The sequence below is a fragment of the Stegostoma tigrinum genome, chromosome 7 (genome assembly GCF_030684315.1).
Source record: "Stegostoma tigrinum isolate sSteTig4 chromosome 7, sSteTig4.hap1, whole genome shotgun sequence".
Classification (NCBI taxonomy): domain Eukaryota; kingdom Metazoa; phylum Chordata; class Chondrichthyes; order Orectolobiformes; family Stegostomatidae; genus Stegostoma; species Stegostoma tigrinum.
The window spans coordinates 65,699,678-65,724,661 of record NC_081360.1 but is presented as its reverse complement, the minus strand read 5'-3'; the positions used below and the strand labels follow the sequence as shown (position 1 = coordinate 65,724,661).

The following is a 24,984-nucleotide window of genomic DNA, read 5'->3' as shown; positions in this document are numbered from 1 at the left end:
GGTACAATGGAAGCTCACTGAAAAACTGCCATTCTGGCTTTCAGAGATAGGCAAGAACGAAGAACAAAAAAAACTGCAGAAGCTGTCAATCAGGAACAAAAACAAAGTTGCTGGAAAAGCTCAGCAAGTCTGGCATCATCTGTGGAGGAGAAAGAAGAGTTAAAATTTCAGATCTGGTGACTGTTCTGAGGAAGGGGCACTGGACCCGAAACATTAACACTTACTTAGCCTCTACAGATGCTACCAGACCTGCTGAGCTTTGCCCACAAACGTGTTTTGAGAAAGCTGTTAATTGTGTATTACTTGATCGAAGGTATTGGGACTTCAATAGGAATTCACTTATGCAGCTATATATGTTGACACATTCACCATTGTAGTGCCGTTATTACGTCCATACCCCTGGGATGGGGCTTCGGAGGTACAATTTAACATAACTTGATTTCCAAAGTATAACAATCACAGAGCTAAAGAATTAAACCCCAATAGCTGCATGGGAACATGGTGTAGTGGCAATATGACTAGAAATAGTGATGATTCGGTGATTAATAATCTAGTGAAAAGGTTCCAGAAGTGGTAATGAAACTGTAAAATCAGAAGTGGTGCCAGGACTGATTCGTGAAGACATTGTTGCTTTGATAAAAGAGAGAGTTACTGTCAGAGATGAAGGATAGCATCCATTCTAGAGCAGAATGAAACCATGTCCCATATCTCCAATCATAGCGTTATCACTAACTAGAGGATTGAAACTGCTTTTGAAGAGGGCAAAAAAGCTTGCCAGATGCAGCAGCAGGACATCCCTGGTGTCAACTACAGAAGGAATCAGTTCAGTTGTTCAGAAAGATGTGTCAATAGCAGGACAACAGTGAATCCTCTTTAGGGAGCACGACAACGAGGGAGAAACAATTTATATGTGTTTGTGGAACAATAACGAAGAAAGGTCTTTAATCAATACAAATTGTTTTGGAAAAGAACCAATATGTGGAATGTGCAGTGAGTGGTGGCGATCCAAATTGCACCATCTGAGAGTATGGAGGAGGAAGATTCATGAAGGTGTTCAGAACTAAATGGGATAAGCACCGCAATACAATAAAAATCTAAGGGCTAATGAGAAATGCTTGTTACCTTCAGAGAATGAGAAGACACACAATGGGCTGAATGTCAGTCATCTGCACACTCGACAACATTATGTTCTCATGCTTTAACACACATAACTACTCGACAGTATTGGGTGACAATGAAATGTTTTTCCTGTTAAGAATGCACATAAACAAAGCTTAGAATGAACATTTCCACTGGAAATTATTTTCAGTTGTACGATCGTAATCAGATTAAGAATTTGAATTTCTCTTTCAGGCTCAAGTTCCACACCTGTTGCAGGTACTTTTTAAATTCGCATTTTGATTGCCAGGCTCAGAAATCATGATTGTGAACAAATATTAAGGTTCAATGAAGTTGTCACTTTGCAAACTCTTTTCTTTTCACTTCAAAGCACTACCATCCAGATTATATGTGCAAGTGTATCAAATGTGATTGGATGTATTTATTTTCTGCTAAAGACTTCTTCGTGGAATGCAACAAGTGCAAACACTTTCATGTCAGATTCAGAAAAGCATGTTGTTCTCACCTCTATATGTTATTCTTACATGTTGCTTGCAATCAATGCTCAGAAATTTAGAACTGGGATAGAATAAAATTGTTCAATTTCAAAAAGTATTTTCATTTCCCCTCCAAAAATTACAATCAATAATTGAAATGAAAGGAGCTCAAACATATTGGAAGCGGTATATTTTTTGTTAAAAGGATTGATAGTGTGAGGCAAACAGTGCACTCACTTTCATTTCAGATTCTGAAAAGCATGTCATTTTTTTTACACACATGATTATCCCTCGTCCAAATGAAGATCACTGAAAAAAATGCCAATCCGGCCTTTGAGATAGCTAAGAAAGTGGAACCAAAACAACTGCAGATGCTGTAAATCAGTAACAAAAGCAACGTTGCTCGAAGAGCTCAGCAGGTCTGGCAGCATCTGAGGAGGAGATAGAAGAATTAACATTACGGGTCTGGATCATTCTGAGGAAGGGGCACCGGGCCCGAAATGTTATCACTTCTTTCGCCTCCACAGGTGCTGCCAGACCTCCTGAGCTTTGCCTGCAATTTTTTTTTGAGCTAGTTGTTAATTGTGTATTACTTGATAGAAAGTATTGGGACATCAGTAGGAATTCACTTATGCAGCGATATACATTGGAAAATGCACCATTGTAGTGCAGTTATTGTGTCAATACACCTGGGTTTGAGCTTCATCGTAGAATTTAACATAACTTGATTTCCAAAGTACACCAATCACAGAGATAAAGAATTAATCAGAGCAGATTGAACCCATGTCCCATATCTCCAGACATAGTGTTATCACTAACCAGAGGATTGAAACTGCGCTTATGAAGAGGGCAAGAAAGCTTGCCAGGTGCAGCAGCAGGACATCCCTGGTGTCAACTTCAGAAGGAATCAGTTCAGTTGTTCAGAAAGATGCATAAACAGCAGGACAACAGTGCATCCTTTAAGGGGGTATGACAACGAGGGAGAAACAATTTACACGTGTTTGTGGAACATTAATGAAGAAAAGGGTCTTTTATCAATATGAAATGTTTTGGAAAAGAACCAATATGTGGAATGTGCAGTGAGTGGTGGGGATCCAAATTGCACCTTCTGAGAGTATGGAGGAGGAAGATTCATGAAGGTGTTCAGAACTAAATGGGATAAGCACTGCAATACAAAAAAAATCTAAGCACTATTTAGAAATGCTTGTTATCTTCTGAGAGTCAGCAGACCCACAATGGTCTGAATATCAGTCGTCTGCACGCTGAACAACATTAAATTCTCATGGTTACCACATATAATTTCTGGAGAGTATTGGATGTCAATCAAATGTTTTATACGGTTAAGAATGCACATAAACAAAGATTAGATTGAACATTTCCATTGGAAATTATTTTCAATTGTACGATCGTTATCAGATTAACAATTTTAAACGTTTCTCTTCAGGCTCAAGTTCCACACCTGTTGCAGGTACTTTTTTAAATTTGCATTTTGATTGCCAGGCTCAGAAATCATGATTGCGAACAAATATTAAGTTTCAATGAATTTGTCACTTTCCAAACTCTTTTCATTTCATTACAAAGCACGACCATCCAGATTATATGTGGAACTGTATCAAATGTGATTGGATGTATTCATTTTCTGATAAAGAATTTGTCGTGAAATGCAACAAGTGTAAACACTTTCATGTCAGATTCAGAAAAGCATGTTGTTCTTACCTCTATGTGTTATTTTTACATGTTGCTTGCAATCAAAGCTCAGAAATCAAGAACTGGGATAGAATAAAATTGTTCAATTTCAAAAGCTATTATCATTTCACTTCCAAGAATTACAATCAAGATTTGAAAAGAAAGGAGGTCAAACATATTGGAAGAGGTTTATTTTCTGTTAAAAAGATTGATAGTTTTATGCAAACAGCGCAATCATTTTCATTTCAGATTTTGAAAAGCATTTCACATTTGTTACACGCATTATTAGCACTGGTACAATGGAAGCTCACTGAAAAAATTGCCATTCCGGCTTTCAGACAAAGGCAAGAACGAAGAACAAAAAGAACTGCAGAAGCCGTCAATCAGGAACAAAAACAAAGTTGCTGGAAAAGCTCAGCAAGTCTGGCAGTATCTGTGGAGGAGAAAGAAGAGTTAACATTTCGGACCTGGTGACCATTCTGAGGAAGGGGCACCAGACCCGAAACATTAACACTTCTTTCGCCTCCACAGATGCTGCCAGATCAGCTGAGCGTTGCCTGCAAACGTGTTTTGAGAAAGCTGCTAGATGTGTATTAGTTGATAGAAGGTATTTGGACCTCAATAGGAATTCACTTATGCACCTATATATATTGACAAATTCACCATTGTAGTGCAGTTAGTACGTCCATATCCCTGGTTTGGGGCTTCGTAGGTACAATTTAACATAACTTGATTTCCAAAGTATAAGAATCACAGAGCTAAAGAATTAAACGTCAATTGCTGCATGGGAACATGGTGCAGTGACAAAATGACTGAAAATTAGTGATGATTATGTGTTTAATCATCGACTGGAAAGGGTACAGAAGTGGTAATGAAACAGGAAAACCAGAAGTGGTGCCAGTACTGATTAGTGAAGACATTTTTGCTTCGATAAAAGAGAGAGTTACCGTTAGAGATGAAGCATAGAAACCATTCTTGAATGGAATGAACCCATGTCCCATAGCTCCCAGCATAGCGTTATCACTAACCAGAGGATGGAAACTTTGAAAGTGAAGAGAGCAAGAAAGCTTGCCAGGTGCAGCAGCAAGACATACCTGGAGTCAACTTCAGAAGGATTCAGTTCAGTTGTTCAGAAAGAGGCGTAAACAGCAGGACAACAGTGCATCCTCTTTAGGGAGAATGAAAACGAGGGAGAAACAATCAATATGGGTTTGCAGAACAATAACGAAGAAAGGGTCTTTTATCAATTTGAGATGTTTTGGAAAAGAGCCCATATGTGGAATGTGCAGTGAGTGGTGGGAATCTAAGTTGCACCATCTGTGAGTATGGAGGAGCAAGATTCATGAAGGTGTTCAGAACTAAATGGGATAAGCAGCGCAATACAATAAAAATCTAAGCGCTATTTAGAAATGCTTGTTATCTTCTGGGAGTCAGCAGACACACAATGGGGTGAATGTCAGTCGTCTGCACTCTTGACAACATTAAATTCTCATGCGTTACCACACATAATTACTGGAGAGCATTGGGTGTCAATGAAATGTCATATACTGTTAAGAATGCACAAAAACAAAGATTAGATTGAACATTTCCATTGGAAATTATTTTCAATTGTACTATCATTATCAGATTAACAATTTTAAACATTTCTCTTTCAGGCTCCAGTTCCACACCTGTTGCAGGTACCTTTTTAAATTTGCATTTTGATTGCCGGGCTCAGAAATCATGATTGCGAACAAATATCAAGTTTCAATGAAGTTGTCACTTTGCAAACTCTTTTCATTTCACTTCAAAGCACTACCATCCAGATTATATGAGCAAGTGTATCAAATGTGATTGGATGTATTTATTTTCTGATGAAGAATTCTTCGTGTAATGCAACAAGTGCAAACAATTTCATTTCAGATTCAGAGAAGCATGTTGTTCTTACCTCTATGTGTTATTCTTACATGTTGCTTGCAATCAATGCTCAGAAATCTAGAACTGGGATAGAATAAAATTGTTCAATTTCAAAAAGTATTTTCACTTCCCTTCCAAAAATTACAATCAAGAATTGAAATGAAAGGAGCTCAAACATATTGGAAGAGGTTTATCTTTTGTTAAAAGGATTGATAGTGTGAGGCAAACAGTGCACTCACTTTCATTTCAGATTCTGAAAAGCATGTCACTTTTTTTACACACATGATTATCCCTCGTCCAAATGAAGATCACTGAAAAAAATGCCAACCCGGCCTTTGAGATACCTAAGAAAGTGGAACCAAAAGAACTGCAGATGCTGTAAATCAGGAACAAAAACAACGTTGCTGGAAAAGCTCAGCAGGTCTGGCAGCATCTGAGGAGGAGATAGAAGAATTAACATTACGGGTCTGGATCGTTCTGAGGAAAGGGCAGCGGACCCGAAATGTTATCACTTCTTTCGCCTCCACAGATGCTGCCAGACCTCCTGAGCTTTGCCTGCAATTTTTTCTGAGCAAGTTGTTAATTGTGTATTACTTGATAGACAGTATTGGGACCTCAGTAGGAATTCACTTATGCAGCTATATATATCGAAAAATGCACATTGAAGTGCAGTTATTGTGTCAATACACCTGGGTTTGAGCTTCATCGTAGAATTTAACATAACTTGATTTCCAAAGTACACCAATCACAGAGATAAAGAATTAATCAGAGCAGATTGAACCCATGTCCCATATCTCCAGACATAGTGTTATCACTAACCAGAGGATTGAAACTGCGCTTATGAAGAGGGCAAGAAAGCTTGCCAGGTGCAGCAGCAGGACATCCCTGGTGTCAACTTCAGAAGGAATCAGTTCGGTTGTTCAGAAAGATGCATAAACAGCAGGACAACAGTGCATCCTTTAAGTTGGTACGAAAACAAGGCAGAAACAATTTACACGTGTTTGTGGAACATTAACGAAGAAAAGGGTCTTTTATCAATATGAAATGTTTTGGAAAAGAACCAATATGTGGAATGTGCAGTAAGTGGTGGGGCTCCAATTTGCACCTTCTGAGAGTATGGAGGAGGAAGATTCATGAAGGTGTTCAGAACTAAATGGGATAAGCACTGCAATACGAATTAATCTAAAGGCTAATGAGAAATGCTTGTTATCTTCTGAGAGTCAGCACACACACAATGCTCTGAATATCAGTCATCTGCACTCTGAACAACATTAAATTCTCATGGTTACCACATATAATTTCTGGAGAGTATTGGGTGTCAATCAAATGTTTTATACGGTTAAGAATGCACATAAACAAAGATTAGATTGAACATTTCCATTGGAAATTATTTTCAATTGTATGATCGTTATCAGATTAACAATTTTAAACATTTCCCTTTCAGGCTCCAGTTCCACACCTGTTGCAGGTACTTTTTTAAATTTGCATTTTGATTGCCGCGCTCAGAAATCATGATTGCGAACAAATATCAAGTTTCAATGAATTTGTCACTTTGCAAACTCTTTTCCTTTCACTTCAAAGCACTACCATCCAGATTATATGTGCAAGTGTATCAAATGTGATTTGAAGTATTTATTTTCTGCTAAAGAATTCTTTGTGTAATGCAACAAGTGCAAACACTTTCATTTCAGATTCAGAGAAGCATGTTGTTCTTACCTCTATGTGTTATTCTTACATGTTGCTTGCAATCAATGCTCAGAAATCTAGAACTGGGATAGAATAAAATTGTTCAATTTCAAAAAGTATTTTCACTTCCCTTCCAAAAATTACAATCAAGAATTGAAATGAAAGGAGCTCAAACATATTGGAAGAGGTTTATCTTTTGTTAAAAGGATTGATAGTGTGAGGCAAACAGTGCACTCACTTTCATTTCAGATTCTGAAAAGCATGTCACTTTTTTTACACACATGATTATCCCTCGTCCAAATGAAGATCACTGAAAAAAATGCCAACCCGGCCTTTGAGATAGCTAAGAAAGTGGAACCAAAAGAACTGCAGACGCTGTAAATCAGGAACAAAAACAACGTTGCTGGAAAAGCTCAGCAGGTCTGGCAGCATCTGAGGAGGAGATAGAAGAATTAACATTACGGGTCTGGATCGTTCTGAGGAAAGGGCAGCGGACCCGAAATGTTATCACTTCTTTCGCCTCCACAGATGCTGCCAGACCTCCTGAGCTTTGCCTGCAATTTTTTCTGAGCAAGTTGTTAATTGTGTATTACTTGATAGACAGTATTGGGACCTCAGTAGGAATTCACTTATGCAGCTATATATATCGAAAAATGCACATTGAAGTGCAGTTATTGTGTCAATACACCTGGGTTTGAGCTTCATCGTAGAATTTAACATAACTTGATTTCCAAAGTACACCAATCACAGAGATAAAGAATTAATCAGAGCAGATTGAACCCATGTCCCATATCTCCAGACATAGTGTTATCACTAGCCAGAGGATTGAAACTGCGCTTATGAAGAGGGCAAGAAAGCTTGCCAGGTGCAGCAGCAGGACATCCCTGGTGTCAACTTCAGAAGGAATCAGTTCAGTTGTTCAGAAAGATGCATAAACAGCAGGACAACAGTGCATCCTTTAAGTGGGTACGAAAACAAGGCAGAAACAATTTACACGTGTTTGTGGAACATTAACGAAGAAAAGGGTCTTTTATCAATATGAAATGTTTTGGAAAAGAACCAATATGTGGAATGTGCAGTAAGTGGTGGGGATCCAAATTGCACCTTCTGAGAGTATGGAGGAGGAAGATTCATGAAGGTGTTCAGAACTAAATGGGATAAGCACTGCAATACGAATTAATCTAAAGGCTAATGAGAAATGCTTGTTATCTTCTGAGAGTCAGCACACACACAATGGTCTGAATATCAGTCATCTGCACTCTGAACAACATTAAATTCTCATGGTTACCACATATAATTTCTGGAGAGTATTGGGTGTCAATCAAATGTTTTATACGGTTAAGAATGCACATAAACAAAGATTAGATTGAACATTTCCATTGGAAATTATTTTCAATTGTACGATCGTTATCAGATTAACAATTTGAAACGTTTCCCTTTCAGGCTCCAGTTCCACACCTGTTGCAGGTACTTTTTTAAATTTGCATTTTGATTGCCGCGCTCAGAAATCATGATTGCGAACAAATATTAAGTTTCAATGAATTTGTCACTTTGCAAACTCTTTTCCTTTCACTTCAAAGCACTACCATCCAGATTATATGTGGAAGTGTATCAAATGTGATTGGATGTATTCATTTTCTGATAAGGAATTTTTCGTGCAATGCAACAAGTGCAAACACTTTCATGTCAGATTCAGAAAAGCATGTTGTTCTCAGCTGTATGTGTAATTCTTACATGTTGCTTGCAATCAATGCTCAGAAATCAAGAACTGGGAAAGAATAAAATTGTTCAATTTCAAAAGCTATTATCATTTCACTACCAAGAATTGCAATCAAGATTTGAAAAGAAAGGAGGTCAAAAATAGTGGAAGAGGTTTTTTTTTCTAAAAAGGATTGATAGTGTGAGGCAAACAGCGCACTCACTTTCATTTCAGATTCTGAAAAGCATGTCATTTTTTTTACACACATGATTATCCCTCGTCCAAATGAAGATCACTGAAATAAATGCCAATCCGGTCTTTGAGATAGCTAAGATAGTAGAACCAAAAGAACTGCAGATGCTGTAAATCAGGAACAAAAACAACGTTGTTGGAAAAGCTCAGCAGGTCTGGCAGCATCTGTGGAGGAGATAGAAGAATTAACATTACGAGTCTGGATCGTTCTGAGTAAGGGGCACCGGACCCGAAATGTTATCACTTGTTTCGCCTCCACAGATACTGCCAGACCTCCTGGCTTTGCCTGCAACTTTTTTTTGAGGAAGTTGTTAATGGTGTATTACTTGATAGACAGTATTGGGACCTCAGTAGGAATTCACTTATGCAGCTATATATATTGAAAAATGCGCCATTGAGGTGCAGTTATTGTGTCAGTACACCTGGGTTTGAGCTTCATCGTAGAATGTAACTCAACTTGATTTCCAAAGTACACCAATCACAGAGATAAAGAATTAAAACCCAATGGTTGCATGGGAACATGGTGTAGTGAGATAATGACTGAAAATTAGTGATGATGAGGTGCTTAATAATCTAGTGGAAAGGGTACAGACATGGCAATGAAACAGGAAAATCAGAAATGGTGCCAGGACTGATTCATGAAGACATTGTTGGTTTGATAAAAGAGAGCGTTACCGTCAGAGATGAAGGATAGAATTCATTCTAGAGCAGATTGAACCCATGTCCCATATCTCCAGACATAGTGTTATCACTAGCCAGATGATTGAAACTGTGCTTTTGAAGAGGGCAAGAAAGCTTGCCAGGTGCAGCAGCAGGACATCCCTGGTGTCAACTTCGGAAGGAATCAGTTCAGTTGTTCAGAAAGACGCATGAACAGCAGGACAACAGTGCATCCTTTCAGGGAGAATGAAAACGATGGAGAAACAATTTACACGTGTTTGTGGAATGTTAACGAAGAAAAGGGTCTTCTACCAATATGAAATGTTTTGGAAACTAACCAATATGTGGAATGGGCAGTGAGTGGTGGGGCTCCAATTTGCACCTTCTGAGAGTATGGAGGAGGAAGATTCATGAAGGTGTTCAGGGCTAAATGGGATAAGCACCGCAACACACAAAAATCTAAGGGCTAATGAGAAATGCTTGTTATCTTCTGGGAGACAGCAGACACACAATGGGGTGAATGACAGTCGTCTGCACTCTCTACAACATTAAATTCTCATTCGTTACCACACATAATTACTGGAGAGTATTGGGTGTCATTCGAATGTCTTATACTGTTAAGAATGCACAAAAACAAAGATTAGAATGAACATTTCCATTGGAAATTATTTTCAATTGTACGATCGTAATCAGATTAACAATTTTAAACATTTCCCTTTCAGGCTCCAGTTCCACACCTGTTGCAGGTACTTTTTTAAAGTCGCACTTTGATTGCCGGGCTCAGAAATCATGATTGCGAACAAATATCAAGTTTCAATGAAGTTGTCACTTTGCAAACTCTTTTCATTTCACTTCAAAGCACTACCATCCAGATTATATGTGCAAGTGTATCAAATGTGATTGGATGTATTCATTTTCTGCTAAAGAATTCTTTGTGTAATGCAACAAGTGCAAACACTTTCATTTCAGATTCAGAGAAGCATGTTGTTCTTACCTCTATGTGTTATTCTTACATGTTGCTTGCAATCAATGCTCAGAAATCTAGAACTGGGATAGAATAAAATTGTTCAATTTCAAAAAGTATTTTCACTTCCCTTCCAAAAATTACAATCAAGAATTGAAATGAAAGGAGCTCAAACATATTGGAAGAGGTTTATCTTTTGTTAAAAGGATTGATAGTGTGAGGCAAACAGTGCACTCACTTTCATTTCAGATTCTGAAAAGCATGTCACTTTTTTTACACACATGATTATCCCTCGTCCAAATGAAGATCACTGAAAAAAATGCCAACCCGGCCTTTGAGATAGCTAAGAAAGTGGAACCAAAAGAACTGCAGACGCTGTAAATCAGGAACAAAAACAACGTTGCTGGAAAAGCTCAGCAGGTCTGGCAGCATCTGAGGAGGAGATAGAAGAATTAACATTACGGGTCTGGATCGTTCTGAGGAAAGGGCAGCGGACCCGAAATGTTATCACTTCTTTCGCCTCCACAGATGCTGCCAGGCTTCCTGAGCTTTGCCTGCAATTTTTTCTGAGCAAGTTGTTAATTGTGTATTACTTGATAGACAGTATTGGGACCTCAGTAGGAATTCACTTATGCAGCTATATATATCGAAAAATGCACATTGAAGTGCAGTTATTGTGTCAATACACCTGGGTTTGAGCTTCATCGTAGAATTTAACATAACTTGATTTCCAAAGTACACCAATCACAGAGATAAAGAATTAATCAGAGCAGATTGAACCCATGTCCCATATCTCCAGACATAGTGTTATCACTAGCCAGAGGATTGAAACTGCGCTTATGAAGAGGGCAAGAAAGCTTGCCAGGTGCAGCAGCAGGACATCCCTGGTGTCAACTTCAGAAGGAATCAGTTCAGTTGTTCAGAAAGATGCATAAACAGCAGGACAACAGTGCATCCTTTAAGTGGGTACGAAAACAAGGCAGAAACAATTTACACGTGTTTGTGGAACATTAACGAAGAAAAGGGTCTTTTATCAATATGAAATGTTTTGGAAAAGAACCAATATGTGGAATGTGCAGTAAGTGGTGGGGATCCAAATTGCACCTTCTGAGAGTATGGAGGAGGAAGATTCATGAAGGTGTTCAGAACTAAATGGGATAAGCACTGCAATACGAATTAATCTAAAGGCTAATGAGAAATGCTTGTTATCTTCTGAGAGTCAGCACACACACAATGGTCTGAATATCAGTCATCTGCACTCTGAACAACATTAAATTCTCATGGTTACCACATATAATTTCTGGAGAGTATTGGGTGTCAATCAAATGTTTTATACGGTTAAGAATGCACATAAACAAAGATTAGATTGAACATTTCCATTGGAAATTATTTTCAATTGTACGATCGTTATCAGATTAACAATTTGAAACGTTTCCCTTTCAGGCTCCAGTTCCACACCTGTTGCAGGTACTTTTTTAAATTTGCATTTTGATTGCCGCGCTCAGAAATCATGATTGCGAACAAATATTAAGTTTCAATGAATTTGTCACTTTGCAAACTCTTTTCATTTCACTACAAAGCACTACCATCCAGATTATATGTGGAAGTGTATCAAATGTGATTGGATGTATTCATTTTCTGATAAAGAATTTTTCGTGCAATGCAACAAGTGCAAACACTTTCATGTCAGATTCAGAAAAGCATGTTGTTCTCAGCTGTATGTGTAATTCTTACATGTTGCTTGCAATCAATGCTCAGAAATCAAGAACTGGGAAAGAATAAAATTGTTCAATTTCAAAAGCTATTATCATTTCACTTCCAAGAATTACAATCAAGATTTGAAAAGAAAGGAGGTCAAAAATAGTGGAAGAGGTTTTTTTTTCTAAAAAGGATTGATAGTGTGAGGCAAACAGTGCACTCACTTTCATTTCAGATTCTGAAAAGCATGTCATTTTTTTTACACACATGATTATCCCTCGTCCAAATGAAGATCACTGAAAAAAATGCCAACCCGGCCTTTGAGAGAGCTAAGAAAGTGGAACCAAAAGAACTGCAGATGCTGTAAATCAGGAACAAAAACAACGTTGCTGGAAAAGCTCAGCAGGTCTGGCAGCATCTGAGGAGGAGATAGACGAATTAACATTACGGGTCTGGATTGTTCTGAGTAAGGGGCACCGGACCCAAAATGTTATCACTTCTTTCGCCTCCACAGATACTGCCAGACCTCCTGAGCTTTGCCTGCAACTTTTTTTTGAGGAAGTTGTTAATGGTGTATTACTTGATAGACAGTATTGGGACCTCAGTAGGAATTCACTTATGCAGCTATATATATTGAAAAATGCACCATTGAGGTGCAGTTATTGTGGCAATACACCTGGGTTTGAGCTTCATCGTAGAATTTAACATAACTTGATTTCCAAAGTACACCAATCACAGAGATGAAGAATTAAAACCCAATAGCTGCAAGGGAACATGGTGTAGTGAGAAAATGACTGAAAATTAGTGATGATGAGGTGCTTAATAATCTAGTGGAAAGGGTACAGACATGGCAATGAAACAGGAAAATCAGAAATGGTGCCAGGACTGATTCATGAAGACATTGTTGGTTTGATAAAAGAGAGCGTTACCGTCAGAGATGAAGGATAGAATTCATTCTAGAGCAGATTGAACCCATGTCCCATATCTCCAGACATAGTGTTATCACTAGCCAGAGGATTGAAACTGTGCTCTTGAAGAGGGCAAGAAAGCTTGCCAGGTGCAGCAGCAGGACATCCCTGGTGTCAACTTCAGAAGGAATCAGTTCAGTTGTTCAGAAAGATGCATAAACAGCAGGACAACAGTGCATCCTTTCAGGGAGAATGAAAACGATGGAGAAACAATTTACACGTGTTTGTGGAACGTTAACGAAGAAAAGGGTCTTCTACCAATATGAAATGTTTTGGAAACTAACCAATATGTGGAATGGGCAGTGAGTGGTGGGGCTCCAATTTGCACCTTCTGAGAGTATGGAGGAGGAAGATTCATGAAGGTGTTCAGGGCTAAATGGGATAAGCACCGCAACACACAAAAATCTAAGGGCTAATGAGAAATGCTTGTTATCTTCTGGGAGACAGCAGACACACAATGGGGTGAATGACAGTCGTCTGCACTCTCTACAACATTAAATTCTCATGCGTTACCACACATAATTACTGGAGAGTATTGGGTGTCATTCGAATGTCTTATACTGTTAAGAATGCACAAAAACAAAGATTAGAATGAACATTTCCATTGGAAATTATTTTCAATTGTACGATCGTAATCAGATTAACAATTTTAAACATTTCCCTTTCAGGCTCCAGTTCCACACCTGTTGCAGGTACTTTTTGAAACTCGCATTTTGATTGCCGCGCTCAGAAATCATGATTGCGAACAAATATCAAGTTTCAATGAAGTTGTCACTTTGCAAACTCTTTTCATTTCACTTCAAAGCACTACCATCCAGATTATATGTGCAAGTGTATCAAATGTGATTGGATGTATTTATTTTCTGCTAAAGAATTCTTTGTGTAATGCAACAAGTGCAAACACTTTCATTTCAGATTCAGAGAAGCATGTTGTTCTTACCTCTATGTGTTATTCTTACATGTTGCTTGCAATCAATGCTCAGAAATCTAGAACTGGGATAGAATAAAATTGTTCAATTTCAAAAAGTATTTTCACTTCCCTTCCAAAAATTACAATCAAGAAATGAAATGAAAGGAGCTCAAACATATTGGAAGAGGTTTATCTTTTGTTAAAAGGATTGATAGTGTGAGGCAAACAGTGCACTCACTTTCATTTCAGATTCTGAAAAGCATGTCACTTTTTTTACACACATGATTATCCCTCGTCCAAATGAAGATCACTGAAAAAAATGCCAACCCGGCCTTTGAGATAGCTAAGAAAGTGGAACCAAAAGAACTGCAGATGCTGTAAATCAGGAACAAAAACAACGTTGCTGGAAAAGCTCAGCAGGTCTGGCAGCATCTGAGGAGGAGATAGAAGAATTAACATTACGGGTCTGGATCGTTCTGAGGAAAGGGCACCGGACCCGAAATGTTATCACTTCGTTCGCCTCCACAGATGCTGCCAGGCTTCCTGAGCTTTGCCTGCAATTTTTTCTGAGCAAGTTGTTAATTGTGTATTACTTGATAGACAGTATTGGGACCTCAGTAGGAATTCACTTATGCAGCTATATATATCGAAAAATGCACATTGAAGTGCAGTTATTGTGTCAATACACCTGGGTTTGAGCTTCATCGTAGAATTTAACATAACTTGATTTCCAAAGTACACCAATCACAGAGATAAAGAATTAATCAGAGCAGATTGAACCCATGTCCCATATCTCCAGACATAGTGTTATCACTAGCCAGAGGATTGAAACTGCGCTTATGAAGAGGGCAAGAAAGCTTGCCAGGTGCAGCAGCAGGACATCCCTGGTGTCAACTTCAGAAGGAATCAGTTCAGTTGTTCAGAAAGATGCATAAACAGCAGGACAACAGTGCATCCTTTAAGTGGGTACGAAAACAAGGCAGAAACAATTTACACGTGTTTGTGGAACATTAACGAAGAAAAGGGTCTTTTATCAATATGAAATGTTTTGGAAAAGAACCAATATGTGGAATGTGCAGTAAGTGGTGGGGATCCAAATTGCACCTTCTGAGAGTATGGAGGAGGAAGATTCATGAAGGTGTTCAGAACTAAATGGGATAAGCACTGCAATACGAATTAATCTAAAGGCTAATGAGAAATGCTTGTTATCTTCTGAGAGTCAGCACACACACAATGGTCTGAATATCAGTCATCTGCACTCTGAACAACATTAAATTCTCATGGTTACCACATATAATTTCTGGAGAGTATTGGGTGTCAATCAAATGTTTTATACGGTTAAGAATGCACATAAACAAAGATTAGATTGAACATTTCCATTGGAAATTATTTTCAATTGTACGATCGTTATCAGATTAACAATTTGAAACGTTTCCCTTTCAGGCTCCAGTTCCACACCTGTTGCAGGTACTTTTTTAAATTTGCATTTTGATTGCTGCGCTCAGAAATCATGATTGCGAACAAATATTAAGTTTCAATGAATTTGTCACTTTGCAAACTCTTTTCATTTCACTACAAAGCACTACCATCCAGATTATATGTGGAAGTGTATCAAATGTGATTGGATGTATTCATTTTCTGATAAAGAATTTTTCGTGCAATGCAACAAGTGCAAACACTTTCATGTCAGATTCAGAAAAGCATGTTGTTCTCAGCTGTATGTGTAATTCTTACATGTTGCTTGCAATCAATGCTCAGAAATCAAGAACTGGGAAAGAATAAAATTGTTCAATTTCAAAAGCTATTATCATTTCACTTCCAAGAATTACAATCAAGATTTGAAAAGAAAGGAGGTCAAAAATAGTGGAAGAGGTTTTTTTTTCTAAAAAGGATTGATAGTGTGAGGCAAACAGTGCACTCACTTTCATTTCAGATTCTGAAAAGCATGTCATTTTTTTTACACACATGATTATCCCTCGTCCAAATGAAGATCACTGAAAAAAATGCCAACCCGGCCTTTGAGAGAGCTAAGAAAGTGGAACCAAAAGAACTGCAGATGCTGTAAATCAGGAACAAAAACAACGTTGCTGGAAAAGCTCAGCAGGTCTGGCAGCATCTGAGGAGGAGATAGACGAATTAACATTACGGGTCTGGATTGTTCTGAGTAAGGGGCACCGGACCCGAAATGTTATCACTTCTTTCGCCTCCACAGATACTGCCAGACCTCCTGAGCTTTGCCTGCAACTTTTTTTTGAGGAAGTTGTTAATGGTGTATTACTTGATAGACAGTATTGGGACCTCAGTAGGAATTCACTTATGCAGCTATATATATTGAAAAATGCACCATTGAGGTGCAGTTATTGTGGCAATACACCTGGGTTTGAGCTTCATCGTAGAATTTAACATAACTTGATTTCCAAAGTACACCAATCACAGAGATGAAGAATTAAAACCCAATAGCTGCAAGGGAACATGGTGTAGTGAGAAAATGACTGAAAATTAGTGATGATGAGGTGCTTAATAATCTAGTGGAAAGGGTACAGACATGGCAATGAAACAGGAAAATCAGAAATGGTGCCAGGACTGATTCATGAAGACATTGTTGGTTTGATAAAAGAGAGCGTTACCGTCAGAGATGAAGGATAGAATTCATTCTAGAGCAGATTGAACCCATGTCCCATATCTCCAGACATAGTGTTATCACTAGCCAGAGGATTGAAACTGTGCTCTTGAAGAGGGCAAGAAAGCTTGCCAGGTGCAGCAGCAGGACATCCCTGGTGTCAACTTCAGAAGGAATCAGTTCAGTTGTTCAGAAAGATGCATAAACAGCAGGACAACAGTGCATCCTTTCAGGGAGAATGAAAACGATGGAGAAACAATTTACACGTGTTTGTGGAACGTTAACGAAGAAAAGGGTCTTCTACCAATATGAAATGTTTTGGAAACTAACCAATATGTGGAATGGGCAGTGAGTGGTGGGGCTCCAATTTGCACCTTCTGAGAGTATGGAGGAGGAAGATTCATGAAGGTGTTCAGGGCTAAATGGGATAAGCACCGCAACACACAAAAATCTAAGGGCTAATGAGAAATGCTTGTTATCTTCTGGGAGACAGCAGACACACAATGGGGTGAATGACAGTCGTCTGCACTCTCTACAACATTAAATTCTCATGCGTTACCACACATAATTACTGGAGAGTATTGGGTGTCATTCGAATGTCTTATACTGTTAAGAATGCACAAAAACAAAGATTAGAATGAACATTTCCATTGGAAATTATTTTCAATTGTACGATCGTAATCAGATTAACAATTTTAAACATTTCCCTTTCAGGCTCCAGTTCCACACCTGTTGCAGGTACTTTTTGAAACTCGCATTTTGATTGCCGCGCTCAGAAATCATGATTGCGAACAAATATCAAGTTTCAATGAAGTTGTCACTTTGCAAACTCTTTTCATTTCACTTCAAAGCACTACCATCCAGATTATATGTGCAAGTGTATCAAATGTGATTGGATGTATTTATTTTCTGCTAAAGAATTCTTTGTGTAATGCAACAAGTGCAAACACTTTCATTTCAGATTCAGAGAAGCATGTTGTTCTTACCTCTATGTGTTATTCTTACATGTTGCTTGCAATCAATGCTCAGAAATCTAGAACTGGGATAGAATAAAATTGTTCAATTTCAAAAAGTATTTTCACTTCCCTTCCAAAAATTACAATCAAGAAATGAAATGAAAGGAGCTCAAACATATTGGAAGAGGTTTATCTTTTGTTAAAAGGATTGATAGTGTGAGGCAAACAGTGCACTCACTTTCATTTCAGATTCTGAAAAGCATGTCACTTTTTTTACACACATGATTATCCCTCGTCCAAATGAAGATCACTGAAAAAAATGCCAACCCGGCCTTTGAGATAGCTAAGAAAGTGGAACCAAAAGAACTGCAGATGCTGTAAATCAGGAACAAAAACAACGTTGCTGGAAAAGCTCAGCAGGTCTGGCAGCATCTGAGGAGGAGATAGAAGAATTAACATTACGGGTCTGGATCGTTCTGAGGAAAGGGCACCGGACCCGAAATGTTATCACTTCGTTCGCCTCCACAGATGCTGCCAGGCTTCCTGAGCTTTGCCTGCAATTTTTTCTGAGCAAGTTGTTAATTGTGTATTACTTGATAGACAGTATTGGGACCTCAGTAGGAATTCACTTATGCAGCTATATATATTGAAAAATGCACATTGAAGTGCAGTTATTGTGTCAATACACCTGGGTTTGAGCTTCATCGTAGAATTTAACATAACTTGATTTCCAAAGTACACCAATCACAGAGATAAAGAATTAATCAGAGCAGATTGTACCCATGTCCCATATCTCCAGACATAGTGTTATCACTAACCAGAGGATTGAAACTGCGCTTATGAAGAGGGCAAGAAAGCTTGCCAGGTGCAGCAGCAGGACATCCCTGGTGTCAACTTCAGAAGGAATCAGTTCGGTTGTTCAGAAAGATGCATAAACAGCAGGACAACAGTGCATCCTTTAAGTTGGTACGAAAACAAGGCAGAAACAATTTACACGTGTTTGTGGAACATTAACGAAGAAAAGGGTCTTTTATCAATATGAAATGTTTTGGAAAAGAACCAATATGTGGAATGTGCAGTAAGTGGTGGGGATCCAAATTGCACCTTCTGAGAGTATGGAGGAGGAAGATTCATGAAGGTGTTCAGAACTAAATGGGATAAGCACTGCAATACGAATTAATCTAAAGGCTAATGAGAAATGCTTGTTATCTTCTGAGAGTCAGCACACACACAATGGTCTGAATATCAGTCATCTGCACTCTGAACAACATTAAATTCTCATGGTTACCACATATAATTTCTGGACGGTATTGGGTGTCAATCAAATGTTTTATACGGTTAAGAATGCACATAAACAAAGATTAGATTGAACAGTTCCATTGGAAATTATTTTCAATTGTACGATCGTTATCAGATTAACAATTTTAAACATTTCCCTTTCAGGCTCCAGTTCCACACCTGTTGCAGGTACTTTTTTAAATTTGCATTTTGATTGCCGCGCTCAGAAATCATGATTGCGAACAAATATTAAGTTTCAATGAATTTGTCACTTTGCAAACTCTTTTCATTTCACTAAAAAGCACTACCATCCAGATTATATGTGGATGTGTATCAAATGTGATTGGATGTATTCATTTTCTGATAAAGAATTCTTCGTGCAATGCAACAAGTGCAAACGCTTTCATGTCAGATTCAGAAAAGCATGTTGTTCTCAGCTGTATGTGTAATTCTTACATATTGCTTGCAATCAATGCTCAGAAATCTAGAACTGGGATAGAATAAAATTGTTCAATTTGAAAAAAATATTTTCCTTTCCGTTCCAAGATTACAATCAAGAATTGAAATGAAAGGAGCTCAAACATATTGGAAGAGGTTCATTTTTTCTTAAAAGGATTGATCGTGTTATGCAAACAGCGCAATTGCTTTCATTTCAGATTTTGAAAAGCATGTCACATTTGTTACACGCTTTAGTAGCACTGGTACAATGGAAGCTCACTGAAAAAAGTGCCATTCCGGCTTTCAGACAAAGGCAAGAACGAAGAACAAAAAGAACTGCAGAAGCTGTCAATCAGGAACAAAAACAAAGTTGCTGGAAAAGCTCTGCAGGTCTGGCAGCATCTGAGGAGGAGATAGAAGAATTAACATTACGGGTCTGGATCGTTCTGAGGAAAGGGCACTGGACCCGAAATGTTATCACTTCTTTCGCCTCCACAGATGCTGCCAGACCTCCTGAGCTTTGCCTGCAATTTTTTCTGAGCAAGTTGTTAATTGTGTATTACTTGATAGACAGTATTGGGACCTCAGTAGGAATTCACTTATGCAGCTATATATATCGAAAAATGCACATTGAAGTGCAGTTATTATGTCAATACACCTGGGTTTGAGCTTCATCGTAGAATTTAACATAACTTGATTTCCAAAGTACACCAATCACAGAGATAAAGAATTAATCAGAGCAGATTGAACCCATGTCCCATATCTCCAGACATAGTGTTATCACTAACCAGAGGATTGAAACTGCGCTTATGAAGAGGGCAAGAAAGCTTGCCAGGTGCAGCAGCAGGACATCCCTGGTGTCAACTTCAGAAGGAATCAGTTCGGTTGTTCAGAAAGATGCATAAACAGCAGGACAACAGTGCATCCTTTAAGTAGGTACGAAAACAAGGCAGAAACAATTTACACGTGTTTGTGGAACATTAACGAAGAAAAGGGTCTTTTATCAATATGAAATGTTTTGGAAAAGAACCAATATGTGGAATGTGCAGTGAGTGGTGGGGATCCAAATTGCACCTTCTGAGAGTATGGAGGAGGAAGATTCATGAAGGTGTTCAGAACTAAATGGGATAAGCACTGCAATATGAATTAATCTAAAGGCTAATGAGAAATGCTTGTTATCTTCTGAGAGTCAGCACACACACAATGGTCTGAATATCAGTCATCTGCACTCTGAACAACATTAAATTCTCATGGTTACCACATATAATTTCTGGAGAGTATTGGGTGTCAATCAAATGTTTTATACGGTTAAGAATGCACATAAACAAAGATTAGATTGAACATTTCCATTGGAAATTATTTTCAATTGTACGATCGTTATCAGATTAACAATTTCAAACGTTTCCCTTTCAGGCTCCAGTTCCACACCTGTTGCAGGTACTTTTTTAAATTTGCATTTTGATTGCCGCGCTCAGAAATCATGATTGCGAACAAATATTAAGTTTCAATGAATTTGTCACTTTGCAAACTCTTTTCATTTCACTACAAAGCACTACCATCCAGATTATATGTGGAAGTGTATCAAATGTGATTGGATGTATTCATTTACTGATAAAGAATTTTTCGTGCAATGCAACAAGTGCAAACACTTTCATGTCAGATTCAGAAAAGCATGTTGTTCTCAGCTGTATGTGTAATTCTTACATGTTGCTTGCAATCAATGCTCAGAAATCAAGAACTGGGAAAGAATAAAATTGTTCAATTTCAAAAGCTATTATCATTTCACTTCCAAGAATTACAATCAAGATTTGAAAAGAAAGGAGGTCAAAAATAGTGGAAGAGGTTTTTTTTTCTTAAAAGGATTGATAGTGTGAGGCAAACAGTGCACTCACTTTCATTTCAGATTCTGAAAAGCATGTCATTTTTTTTACACACATGATTATCCCTCGTCCAAATGAAGATCACTGAAAAAAATGCCAACCCGGCCTTTGAGAGAGCTAAGAAAGTGGAACCAAAAGAACTGCAGATGCTGTAAATCAGTAACAAAAACAACGTTGCTGGAAAAGCTCAGCAGGTCTGGCAGCATCTGAGGAGGAGATAGAAGAATTAACATTACGGGTCTGGATCGTTCTGAGTAAGGGGCACCGGACCCGAAATGTTATCACTTCTTTCGCCTCCACAGATACTGCCAGACCTCCTGAGCTTTGCCTGCAACTTTTTTTTGAGGAAGTTGTTAATGGTGTATTACTTGATAGACAGTATTGGGACCTCAGTAGGAATTCACTTATGCAGCTATATATATTGAAAAATGCACCATTGAGGTGCAGTTATTGTGGCAATACACCTGGGTTTGAGCTTCATCGTAGAATTTAACATAACTTGATTTCCAAAGTACACCAATCACAGAGATGAAGAATTAAAACCCAATAGCTGCATGGGAACATGGTGTAGTGAGAAAATGACTGAAAATTAGTGATGATGAGGTGCTTAATAATCTAGTGGAAAGGGTACAGACATGGCAATGAAACAGGAAAATCAGAAATGGTGCCAGGACTGATTCATGAAGACATTGTTGGTTTGATAAAAGAGAGCGTTACCGTCAGAGATGAAGGATAGAATTCATTCTAGAGCAGATTGAACCCATGTCCCATATCTCCAGACATAGTGTTATCACTAGCCAGAGGATTGAAACTGTGCTTTTGAAGAGGGCAAGAAAGCTTGCCAGGTGCAGCAGCAGGACATCCCTGGTGTCAACTTCGGAAGGAATCAGTTCAGTTGTTCAGAAAGATGCATGAACAGCAGGACAACAGTGCATCCTTTCAGGGAGAATGAAAACGATGGAGAAACAATTTACACGTGTTTGTGGAACGTTAACGAAGAAAAGGGTCTTCTACCAATATGAAATGTTTTGGAAACTAACCAATATGTGGAATGGGCAGTGAGTGGTGGGGCTCCAATTTGCACCTTCTGAGAGTATGGAGGAGGAAGATTCATGAAGGTGTTCAGGGCTAAATGGGATAAGCACCGCAACACACAAAAATCTAAGGCTAATGAGAAATGCTTGTTATCTTCTGGGAGACAGCAGACACACAATGGGGTGAATGACAGTCGTCTGCACTCTCTACAACATTAAATTCTCATTCGTTACCACACATAATTACTGGAGAGTATTGGGTGTCATTCGAATGTCTTATACTGTTAAGAATGCACAAAAACAAAGATTAGAATGAACATTTCCATTGGAAATTATTTTCAATTGTACGATCGTTATCAGATTAACAATTTTAAACATTTCCCTTTCAGGCTCCAGTTCCACACCTGTTGCAGGTACTTTTTTAAACTCGCATTTTGATTGCCGCGCTCAGAAATCATGATTGCGAACAAATATCAAGTTTCAATGAAGTTGTCACTTTGCAAACTCTTTTCATTTCACTTCAAAGCACTACCATCCAGATTATATGTGCAAGTGTATCAAATGTGATTGGATGTATTTATTTTCTGCTAAAGAATTCTTTGTGTAATGCAACAATTGCAAACACTTTCATTTCAGATTCAGAGAAGCATGTTGTTCTTACCTCTATGTGTTATTCTTACATGTTGCTTGCAATCAATGCTCAGAAATCTAGAACTGGGATAGAATAAAATTGTTCAATTTCAAAAAGTATTTTCACTTCCCTTCCAAAAATTACAATCAAGAATTGAAATGAAAGGAGCTCAAACATATTGGAAGAGGTTTATCTTTTGTTAAAAGGATTGATAGTGTGAGGCAAACAGTGCACTCACTTTCATTTCAGATTCTGAAAAGCATGTCACTTTTTTTACACACATGATTATCCCTCGTCCAAATGAAGATCACTGAAAAAAATGCCAACCCGGCCTTTGAGATAGCTAAGAAAGTGGAACCAAAAGAACTGCAGATGCTGTAAATCAGGAACAAAAACAACGTTGCTGGAAAAGCTCAGCAGGTCTGGCAGCATCTGAGGAGGAGATAGAAGAATTAACATTACGGGTCTGGATCGTTCTGAGGAAAGGGCAGCGGACCCGAAATGTTATCACTTCTTTCGCCTCCACAGATGCTGCCAGACCTCCTGAGCTTTGCCTGCAATTTTTTCTGAGCAAGTTGTTAATTGTGTATTACTTGATAGACAGTATTGGGACCTCAGTAGGAATTCACTTATGCAGCTATATATATCGAAAAATGCACATTGAAGTGCAGTTATTGTGTCAATACACCTGGGTTTGAGCTTCATCGTAGAATTTAACATAACTTGATTTCCAAAGTACACCAATCACAGAGATAAAGAATTAATCAGAGCAGATTGAACCCATGTCCCATATCTCCAGACATAGTGTTATCACTAACCAGAGGATTGAAACTGCGCTTATGAAGAGGGCAAGAAAGCTTGCCATGTGCAGTAGCAGGACATCCCTGGTGTCAACTTCAGAAGGAATCAGTTCGGTTGTTCAGAAAGATGCATAAACAGCAGGACAACAGTGCATCCTTTAAGTGGGTACGAAAACAAGGCAGAAACAATTTACACGTGTTTGTGGAACATTAACGAAGAAAAGGGTCTTTTATCAATATGAAATGTTTTGGAAAAGAACCAATATGTGGAATGTGCAGTAAGTGGTGGGGATCCAAATTGCACCTTCTGAGAGTATGGAGGAGGAAGATTCATGAAGGTGTTCAGAACTAAATGGGATAAGCACTGCAATACGAATTAATCTAAAGGCTAATGAGAAATGCTTGTTATCTTCTGAGAGTCAGCACACACACAATGGTCTGAATATCAGTCATCTGCACTCTGAACAACATTAAATTCTCATGGTTACCACATATAATTTCTGGAGAGTATTGGGTGTCAATCAAATGTTTTATACGGTTAAGAATGCACATAAACAAAGATTAGATTGAACATTTCCATTGGAAATTATTTTCAATTGTACGATCGTTATCAGATTAACAATTTTAAACATTTCCCTTTCAGGGTCCAGTTCCACACCTGTTGCAGGTACTTTTTTAAATTTGCATTTTGATTGCCGCGCTCAGAAATCATGATTGCGAACAAATATTAAGTTTCAATGAATTTGTCACTTTGCGAACTCTTTTCATTTCACTAAAAAGCACTACCATCCAGATTATATGTGGAAGTGTATCAAATGTGATTGGATATATTCATTTTCTGATAAAGAATTCTTCGTGCAATGCAACAAGTGCAAACACTTTCATGTCAGATTCAGAAAAGCATGTTGTTCTCAGCTGTATGTGTAATTCTTACATGTTGCTTGCAATCAATGCTCAGAAATCAAGAACTGGGATAGAATAAAATTGTTCAATTTGAAAAAAAATTTTCCTTTCCGTTCCAAGAATTACATTCAAGATTTGAAATGAAAGGAGCTCAAACATATTGGAAGAGGTTCATTTTTTCTTAAAAGGATTGATCGTGTTATGCAAACAGCGCAATCACTTTCATTTCAGATTCTGAAAAGCATGTCACATTTGTTACACTGGTACAATGGAAGCTCACTGAAAAAAGTGCCATTCCGGCTTTCAGACAAAGGCAAGAACGAAGAACAAAAAGAACTGCAGAAGCTGTCAATCAGGAACAAAAACAAAGTTGCTGGAAAAGCCCTGCAGGTCTGGCAGCGTCTGTGGAGGAGAAAGAAGAGTTGACATT

General features: G+C 38.2%; 1 protein-coding gene across 12 annotated transcripts in view; it reads left to right on the top strand.

Annotated features, from left to right (window-relative positions):
- Positions 1-24,984, top strand: part of LOC125453840 (mucin-13-like) — a 110,116-nt gene that overhangs the window by 19,849 nt on the left and 65,283 nt on the right. For 9 of the 12 annotated variants that reach the window (XM_059647372.1, XM_059647371.1, XM_059647369.1 and 6 more), the window contains one exon: positions 1,354-1,377. The exons of 1 other annotated variant lie outside the window; for it this stretch is intronic. In XM_059647372.1, the coding sequence (XP_059503355.1) occupies positions 1,354-1,377 (24 nt within the window). Of the gene's footprint in view, positions 1-1,353; positions 1,378-3,039; positions 3,064-24,984 lie in introns of all 12 variants that reach the window. 2 more of the 12 variants (XM_059647370.1, XM_059647361.1) reach the window with 1 other exon arrangement.